Here is a 9,273-nt window from a genome sequence, read left to right on the forward strand (position 1 = left end):
CCGCTGGGGTGGGGGCGGAGCATGAGCCTCCCTGCCGAGAAGTGGTGGGGAGAAGGTCATGGGTTCTAATCCTCACTCCACTTGACTGTGAGACCTCGGGTGAGTCACCTCTCTGTGCCGCAGTTACCTCAGCTGCAGAATGGGGATTAAGACTGAGCCCCACGTGGGAGGGGGACCGCATCCAACCCGATTTGCTTGTATCTGCGCCAGCGCTCAGTACGGTAGCTGGAACGCAGTAAGCGCTTAACGGACACCCCAGAAGAAGAAAGGGAAGGAGGGAGAGGTGAGGGTGTCGGTTTGGAAACCTTTATTGGATCGGGGCTCCCCCAGCACCGGCGTGAAGGCACGGTCCACCGGCCGACGGCCGGCGGAGAGGAAGGCACGGGTCGGGGGGCCGTGGGAGCCGGGACCGCCGCCCCTCAGAAGCCCAGGGGGTTGTCGGTGACGACGCCGCCCTTCTCCACCAGCGCCTGGGAGATGCCGCGCAGGTTGCGGAACAGCTGCTGCTGCTGGGGATCGGACTGCAGGGCCGTCATGTTCTCCCTCACGCGGGCGGCCGCCTGGGGGTGGCGGACCGGTCAGCGGGGGCAGGGGACCCCAAGAGGCTCGACCCGCCGGGATCCCCGCTCCCCCATCCTCTCGCGCGCCCTCACCTCAATGCACCAAGTGTCGCACAGCATCTTCTCGTGCTGGGCCGTGGCGTGGCCTTCGCTCAGGGCGCGCGAAGCCCTGTGGTCGGGGGAGGGGGTGGGGCATCAGGGCCTCGGCCGCTCAGGACCCCACTCCACCTGGAGCCCCAAACCCACTCACCTGGACAGCACCACGACCATGGCGTAGAGATCGATGGCACTGTCAGCCAGCCGCTTCAACAGGAACTGCTCATCTGGGGGGCGCGGGGGGGACGACACACACATCACGTCACGTCGGGCACCGGGAGAGGGGGAGGAGGCAGGGAGGGGTTTGGGGAGCAGGGGGTTCCCGGGCACTCACCCACGATCCCCTTCTTGTGTTTGACCAGCAAGGCCTCGACCACCACCGCAAAACTCTCCAGGGCGGCCACCGCCTGAGGGTGGGATGTGGAAGGGGGACGGTCAGATGGGGGAGGTCCCGAGGGTCGAGGGGCAGAAGGGATCAGGGGTGGGGGACCCCCCGCTCTCGCCAACCTCCCCCCCTCCGGCCTTCACCTGTTCTCCGCTACGCCTCAGCTCCGGATGGACGACTCCGGACAGGCTCAGGCCACTGCCCAGACCGGCCCGCCTGGAGGGGGGAGGAGGAAAGGGGGATGAGGTGAAGAGTGGCGGGTGTCAGGGGTGGGTGGAACAGGAGTCCCGGGCCCCCCGGCCCTCCTCACCTCCTCAGCTGCTTCCCGGCCTCTCCCAGCAGCAGCCCGGCGTTGCCCAAGGGGTTCTTCAGGGCCTTGCCCAGTCCGGTCAGCTCCTTGCCTTTATCCTGGGAGCGGGGGAGAAGCGGGGGTCCGAAGGAGGGGCCGGTGTCACGCCGGTCCCCGGGTGGCCTCCCCAGGCCTCCCTCGCCTCACCAGGCGGCCGCCCCCCCGCCGGCCCCTCACCAGGCAGCCCTGCAAGGCCACGAAGAGTCGCAGGATGTCGTTGGTCCCCTCGAAGATGCGGAAGATGCGCAAGTCCCGCAGCACGCGCTCCACCCCTGTCTCCTGTCGGCCAGAGGGGGAGGGGTCGGGGCCCCTGCACAGGGCTCTCCCCTCCCCCCAATCCCACCAGAGGCACCGACGCCCCCACACCCGCCTAACCCAGGGCGAGGTACCAACCTCCCGCCCCAGACACAGTCACATCCCCAACCCCAAGTCATCCCACTTCACCCGGGAGGGTCGAAGCCTCGGGACTTGCCTCTGCCTGGGCCCAGGGAGAAGCCCCCTACACCGGGGATCCCCCTCCCACATTCCCTCCCCTCACCTTCATGAAGCCCATCCCCCCCATGATCTGGATACACTCGTCCGTCACCAGCCAGGCTGCTTCCTGTCAGAGTGAGCCCGACGGGGGCGGTCAGTGTGGGTGGCCGGGGGAGTGGGTGGCCGGGGGAGTGGGAGACCACCCCCGTCCCCGCCGCCCTGCCCCCAGGTTGTGGGGGCCAACGGGAGTCCCCCTAGCCCCGGCCCCCCCGCACCCGCCGGACTCCTCACCGAACCAAAGATCTTGCTGATGGCGGCCTCGATCTGGAAGTCCTTGGAGCCCTGGTCCATGTTGGCGCTCACCATGTACGCCATCGACTGGGGGAGGAGAGGAAAGGGGGGGCGCCGCCCATCAGGCTTCCCTTAGACCACAGCTCCTCCCGGGCCGGGGATCGGGTCTACTTGAGCTATTGTCCCCTCCCAAGATCTGCACGTAGTCAAAGCTCACTCAAAACCACTGACTGATCGATTCCTTAGGGAGGTCTCTCAAAGTGTGTCTGAGGAGAGGAAAAGCCCCACGGCCTAAGGCCAAGCGCCTGGGCCTCTGAGTTGGAGGACTCAGGTTCTTATCCTGCTCCACTTGTCTACTGTGGGACCTTGGCCAAGTCACTTCACTTCTCTGTGAGTCCATTCCCTCATCTGCAAAACGGGAGTTTCAATACTTGTTCTCCCTGCTACTTAGATAGTATGCCTCCATGTGGGACCTGATGATTGTGGTTAAATGCTCACTATGTGCCAGGTGCTGTACTAAGCACTGGGGTGGATACAAGCTATGGACACAATCCACGTCCCGTATGACCTCAGATTCCTAACCGCCCCTTTTGCAGATGAGGTAACAGAGACACTGGAAGAGAAGTGACTTGCACAAGGTCACAAAGAGCTGGGATTAGAACCCAGATCCTTCTGACTCCCAGGCCCAGACGCTACCCACTAGGACACGCTGCTTCCCCAAGATCCGATGATCTTGTATCTGTTCCAGCACTCAGTACAGCGCTCGACACAGAGTAACAATTGGATCTGTGACCTTTGGACAATGGCTATCCAACCCACCCCAACAGCCCTTCTGCATGTATTTTTAAATTATTTAATTTAAATTATTTATTCATATTAATGTGGGCCTCCCCCTCTGACCGTAAGCTCGGTACAGGCAGGGAACGTGTCTGCTTAGTCTTTTTTGTCCTCTTCCAAGCGCTTAGAACCGTGCTCTGCACATAGTAATGCTCAAAAAATACCATCAATTGATTAAAACTATTATTATTATTGAGGGAGGAAGGCTCCGCATGACCCCAAGGTCGTGCACCCGTAACCGCTCTGTTCTCCCACCGGCCCCTACGGGTCCAGGCTTTGGGTGTTGGCCGGGGGCAGGGAATGTGCCCGCTATATTGTTGTGTCATCCTCTCCCGAATGCTTAGTCCACTGCTCTGTACACAGCGCCTAATAAATACGGTTGATTGATGGACGGAAGGGGGCTGGGAGTGGGAGTGGCGGGCGAGGCGGCCCGGCTCGGCTCACCTCGGTCACGTACTGCAGCACGGCCATGTGGGCCAACTTCTCCTGAATCAGCCCGTAGTTGTGGATCTTGTCGCCGAACTGGGTGCGATTGGCTGCGTGTTCCACCTGGGGGGTGCGGGGGTGGGAGGGGCGTGAGGGGCAAGGGGGAGCCTCCACGGTGGGGCCTGCGGAAACTTTTTGGGGCAAATGAGATGAGACTTAAATAACCGTCAAGGACCCCCAGGCCAATCAGGAGGGACTGAACGAAGCCCGGTGGCTCAGCTCTAGCCGGAGACTATAAGCTTGCTGCGGGCAAGGCACGTGTCTTGTTCTATCATCATACTGTATTCTCCCAAGTGCTTAGTACAGTGTCCTACACATGGTAAGAGCTCAATACTCAGGCTGACTGCCTGAGACTGTGAGCTCCTCGAAGGCAGGGATTCACTCGATCATGTTTATTGAGTGCTTACTATGTGGAAAGTACGGTACTAAGTACTTGGGAGAGTAGAATCCAACAATACACGGACACATTTCCTTCTCACAACAAGCTTACAGTCTAGGGACTGAGGTTACAAATGGTTGGGATCTCCCTGGTGCTTAGCACAGCGCTGTGCACACGGCAGGTGCTCAAGGAATCCTTCTGAGGGATGGATGCGCGGAACTGGGCTGGAGAGACCAATGCTGGGCGAGGGCCCTGGGGGGGTCCCCCGGCCTGGGCGGGGCAGGCGACTCACGGCCTTGGCGATGATGCCCTTCATGGTGCCGGCCAGGGCAGCGGCCATGCCGAACCGCCCGTTGTTCAGGATGTGCATGGCCACCTTGAAGCCTCCGCCCACCTCGCCCAGCACGTTCTCGGCTGGCACCTGCACCCCGTCGAAGTAAACCTCTGCCGTGTTGGAGGCCTTGATGCCCATCTTCTTCTCCGGGGGCCCGCTGTGGGGGGGGGCGGGGGGGTTTATGGATGAGTCACCCCGAGACCCTCCACCCCCCACTCCCCAGGGCGGGATGACGTCTCCCCAGCATGCACCAGGCCTGACTTGAATTATTCATGATAATAATAATATTGGTATTTGTTAAGGGCTTACTCTGTGCCAAGCACTGTTCTAAGCGCTGGGGTAGATACAAGGTAATCAGGTGTCCCCTGTAGGGCTCACAATTAGGGTGCAGCTCCCGTTCACCCTGGTGGTCAGGGTGGCGGGGGGAGCCCCACGTCACGTTTCCCCATCTCCGGTTGTCAACGTCCCTCTTCCCCGCTCAGCCCGGCCCCCCCACTTAACACTGCCGGCCACTTCCTCGGGAGTCCCCGGGACCCCTCCCCTCCCCGCCACCACTCACTGAGTGACACCCCCAAAGCTGCGCTCCACCACAAAGGCCGTGATCTTGTCCTTGACCACCCCGCTGCTGGGGTCCTTCACCGGCGTCTTGGCAAACACGGTGAAGATCTCGGCCAGGCCTCCGTTACTGCCAGGGGAGAAAGCAGGCAGAGGAGAGGTTAGGATAGAGAGGATGGGGGGTTAGGAGGTTTGGGCGGAGGGGATGGAGGTGTTAAGGCAGAAGGGCCTGGATGGTATTTAACGGGCACCCACTGGGTGCAATGCACTATATTGGAAGCTTAGGAAAGCAGAACACCAACAACTGACGAAGCAGCTTGGCCTAGAAGAAAAAGCCTGGACCTGGGAGTCAGAGCACCTGGGTTCTCACCCTGGCTCTGCCAACTGCTTGCTGTGTGATCTTGGGCAAGTCACTTCACTTCTCGGTGCCTCTGTTTCCTCAGCGGCAAAATGGGGATGAAATGCGGGTTCTCTCTCCTACTTTAGATTGTGAGCCCCTTGTGGGACGGGGATTATGTCTGAGTTAATTAACTTATACCTACCCCAATGCTTACAATGGAGTTTGACACACAGGAAGTGCTTAATGAATACTATAAATAGTAAGAGTATTCGAATTTCACGTAGAAAGTGCTTAGCGAATACCATTAAAATAATAATAATAGTATTTATTAAACACTTACTCTGAGGCAAGCACAGTACTGAGTGCTGGGGCAAATGCATGATAATACAAGGGAAAGAAAGAAGGAGGGAGATGAGGAAAAGGGAGGAAGAAAGGAGAGGGAGAAGAGGAGGCAGAGGAGGGAGAGTGTTTCAGGCCCGGGGGAACAGTGTCGGGGAGGGTCAGAGCGGGAGGTTGAGGGTATCTGAGGAGGGGGTATGGGGAGCCCCAGACCTGATCCAGATCTTGCTGCCGTTGAGGGTGTAAAATTTGCCGCAGGCGCTGGGCACGGCCGCAGTGCGGATCGAGGCGGCGTCCGAACCGCTGGCCGGCTCCGTCAGGCAGAAGGCCGCCAGCGTCTCCCCTGAGAGTCGGGGAGTAGAGAGCGGGTACGGTTGGGTGGGCACGGCCACAGAACCACCCCCCGGCTCCCTGCCCCGACCTTGCCCGGCCCCCCCTCTGGCCTCCGCCCCCCAGGCCCTCACCGGACGCGAGCTTGGGCAGGTATTTCTTCTTCTGGGCGTCGGTGCCAAAGAGCAGGATCCCTTTGAAGCCAATGGACTGGTGGGCTCCCAGGGTGATGCCCACGCCCAGGTCGTGCATCCCCACGATCTCCACCAGGCGGGCATACTGCGGGCAGGAGGGCCAGGGGAAGATAGGCACGCACACAGGCCTCGGGGCCCGCTAGGCCCCGTTACCAGGGAAAGCACCCCCACCCCCCAGCAACCAGGACCCCGGAGGCCTCCGTTCTCCCTTTCGGAGGATTGCCGGGGTGGGAGGTGTCAAAGACTGGAGATGAGACTGAGCCTCTTAGTGCTTAGCCAGTACATGGCTGGGGCAGGAGGGGGGCGTGGATCTCACTCTCTGTTTCAAGCTCCCTGGGTCTCGGACCCCGTCCCCGGCCTGCGGCCCCCTTCCCCCTCCCCATCCACGAGACCAAAGCTCTCCTGAAATCCCACCTCCCCCAGGGCTCTCACCCCTCACCCCGCCCCTCCTACCATTCACTGTTCCCCCTGTCTAGACCTTGACCTCCCTAGCATCATCTCAGAACTTCTGCTCTCACAACAACGATACGTAGCAGTGGGTTACATGCTATTTAAGCGCATCTCTCCTATTGTATCCGCCTCCCCCACTAGATTGCAGTCCTTATGAGCAGGGGTGGTAATAATAATGACAATAATGACAGTGTTAAGCGCTTACTGTGTGCTAAGCGCCGGGGGAGATGCAAGTCAGGTTGGAACCAATCCCTGTCCCAAACAGGACTCCCAATCTAAGGAGGCGAGAACGGGCATTGACTCCCCATTTTATGGAGGAGGAAAATGAGGTCCAGAGAAGCGAGGCGACCTGCCCAACGCCCCACGGCAGGCGAGTGGCGAAGCCGGGAAGAGAACTCAGGTCTCCTGCATCATGGGCCCTTTACTAATGCTAGGGCCCTCCCCAGAGCACTCCACACAGGGTACTGCATTCGGCCACGGCGGCGAGCGGGCGGCCTCTCACCTGGGTGTTGCACAGGCCCACGCCCCCCAGCTCCGAGGGCACCTGGAGGCCAAACGCTCCCAACTCCTTCAGCCCCTGCATGGTGCCCTCCTCCACCTGCTCCAGCGCATCGTTCTTGGCTGGGTCATTCACTTCCTGGAGGAAGAGGAGGAGGAAGAGAGGAAGGAAGGATCAGAGTCTGGTGGCTTGGCGACTCCCCAACCCCAAACCTGACTCACCTCAAAGAACCGGGAGACCGGCCCCACCAGCTCCTTCAGAAAGCCTACTTGCTCCTCGTTCAGAACTGGCGGAGACAAAATGCAGGGTCACCCCCAAAGATCACCCCCACCCACACCCAAACGGCCACCCTCCCCATCCTCTCTCCCTACGGTATACCTGAGGGGTACGGGAAGACCTGGTCTGTGGTCAGCTGTCCTTTGAACATGCCCACCGCAAAGGATTTTGACTCCTAGGAGATCCAGATGGGGAGGGGAAGAGCAGGGGGATCAGAGTCGGGTGAGAAGGGGGGGCTGGAGGTGGGGGGGCAGAAGAGGGGTGAAGGCAGAGAGGGGTTAGGGGTCAGGGGGACACCTACCACCTTGGCCTGCACCTGCTTGTCACTGATGGAGGTGGGAGAAGAGACCGGGCCGGACTTCTCCACGATGGCCTGGGGAGAGAGGAGCCCATGAGGGGGAGGCCCGGGGGAAGGGGAAGTCCATGGGGGGAGGAGGGGGGACCTGGGGAAGGAGGAGACCATAATGGGAGGGGGGCTTTGGGGGTGGGGAGTCCACGAAGAGGGGCTTGGGGAAGGAAAGGGGGAGCCCATAAGGGGGAGCGGTCCTGGAGAGGGGGGAGCTCAGGTAGGGGGGCCTGGAGAAGGGGAGTCCACAAGGAGGGCCTGGGAGGAGGAAAGCCCCAAAAAGTGAGATCCGGGGGGGGGGGGGCGGGGCGGGGGGCCGGGGAAAAGGGAGACCTTGAAGAGGGGGGTCCTGGGGAGGGGGAAAGCCCTTGGGGGGGAGGGCCCGGGGTGCGGGGGGGAGGGGTCCCCGGACAGGAAGACGAGCGAGGGAGACGGGGGAGAGGGCGGGGGCGGGCCGGGCCGGGCCGCGCCGGCCGCCGCCCTTGACCTTTCCCCCACTTCCCCGCCCGGGCCCCCTCCCCCCTCCGACCTTTCCCCCAGTGTCCGGCGGCAGGTGACCGGGCCGGGCCGGGCCGGGCCGGGCCGAGCCGGGACGGCCCGTTCCCCCTCCCGCTCCCCGTCCCTTCTCACCTCCGTGGCGGCGTTGGCGAAGAGGCGAAATTCGGGGTGCAGCCGGGGTCTCCCCGGGCCCAGACTTCCCCGGGGGCTGCGGGAGACACGGGGGAGGGGGGGAGGGGGGCGGGGATCACCGGGGGGACGGACCCTCCCCCTCCAACCCTCGCCCATCCCCGCTTCTCCTCCCCCCCACCGGGAGCGCCCCGAAACCTACCCGGGCGCCCCCAATCTCAGCAGCTGCCGCCCCCATGTCGGGGTGACCCTGGCCGCCTGCATCGCGCTGCCCCGACCGCCGCCGCCGCCGCCGCCGGCCACGCCCCCGACGTCGCCGGCCACGCCCCCACGACGCAGGCCACGCCCCGAACCCCTAGGTCACGCCCCCTCCCCGGCCCGCGCCCACAATGCACCGGGCTGGGGGGAACCCGCTGCCGAAGGGCACGCTGGGAATTGTAGTCTCCGCCGCCTGGGCCTTCTGTAGCCCTCCTCTTTAGGCTGGTCCTTATCTTTGTCGTTACGGTTCCGTCGTCGGATTATTCATTATGTTATTCTTCTCGTCGTCGGCGATGTCTTCGTGTTACTGTTGTGGTTATTAGCGTTATTAATAGTGAGCCGACTCAGAGCGTGGCTCAGTGGAAAGAGGCCGGGCCTGGGAGTCAGAGGTCATAATAACGTTGGTATGGGTTAAGCGCTTACTATGTGTCAGGCACTGTTCTAAGCGCTGGGGGAGATACAGGGTCATCAGGATGTCCCACGTAGGGCTCACAGTCTTCATCCCCATTTTACAGATGGGGTCGCCGAGGCCCAGAAAAGTGAAGTGACTTGCCCACAGTCACACAGCTGACAAGGGGCGCAGGCAGGATTAGAATCCATGACCTCTGACTCCCAAGTCCGGGGTCTTTCCACTGAGCCACGCTGGTCATGGGTCCTAATGCCGACTCCGCCGCTTGTCAGCTGTGTGACTTGGGGCAAGTCACTTCACTTCTCTGGGCCTCAGCGACCTCATCTGTAAAATGGGGATGGAGGGCATCCTGATCACCTTGTTTCCCCCCCAGCACTTAGTGCTTGGCACGTAGTAAGCGCTTAATAAATACCATCATTATTATTATTATTATTATTATTATTAATAATGACGGTGTCT

At 61.5% G+C, this 9,273-nt stretch overlaps 1 protein-coding gene across 1 annotated transcript; it reads right to left on the reverse strand.

Moving 5' to 3' along the window:
• Positions 1-290: 290 nt before the first annotated feature.
• ACADVL (acyl-CoA dehydrogenase very long chain) lies at positions 291-8,449 on the reverse strand. Its single transcript, XM_029055335.1, has 20 exons — positions 8,350-8,449; positions 8,151-8,226; positions 7,476-7,547; positions 7,277-7,349; positions 7,120-7,184; positions 6,902-7,036; positions 5,890-6,034; positions 5,639-5,768; positions 4,751-4,876; positions 4,150-4,348; positions 3,437-3,541; positions 2,156-2,242; positions 1,929-1,991; positions 1,568-1,669; positions 1,352-1,449; positions 1,185-1,257; positions 991-1,063; positions 811-883; positions 654-729; positions 291-560 (listed from the first exon to the last, which is right to left on the reverse strand). Exons 1-20 carry the CDS (start codon positions 8,409-8,411, stop codon positions 420-422), a joined length of 1,974 nt encoding a protein of 657 aa, XP_028911168.1. The 5' UTR covers positions 8,412-8,449; the 3' UTR covers positions 291-419.
• Between the last annotated feature and the right edge of the window lie 824 nt (positions 8,450-9,273).

This window comes from Ornithorhynchus anatinus, chromosome X5 (genome assembly GCF_004115215.2).
Source record: "Ornithorhynchus anatinus isolate Pmale09 chromosome X5, mOrnAna1.pri.v4, whole genome shotgun sequence".
In the NCBI taxonomy this organism is placed as follows: Eukaryota; Metazoa; Chordata; class Mammalia; order Monotremata; family Ornithorhynchidae; genus Ornithorhynchus; species Ornithorhynchus anatinus.

Bases quoted from the DNA above. Each gene is read 5' to 3' on its own strand.
- ACADVL (XM_029055335.1), bottom strand. From the start codon at position 8,411: ATGCAGGCGGCCAGGGTCACCCCGACATGGGGGCGGCAGCTGCTGAGA. The intron at 7,350-7,475 runs GTAGGTGTCCCC...TGGATCTCCTAG, and splicing joins AGCAGGTGCAGGCCAAGGTG to GAGTCAAAATCCTTTGCGGT. The intron at 2,243-3,436 runs GTGAGCCGAGCC...CTCCTCCCCCAG, and splicing joins TGCTGCAGTACGTGACCGAG to TCGATGGCGTACATGGTGAG.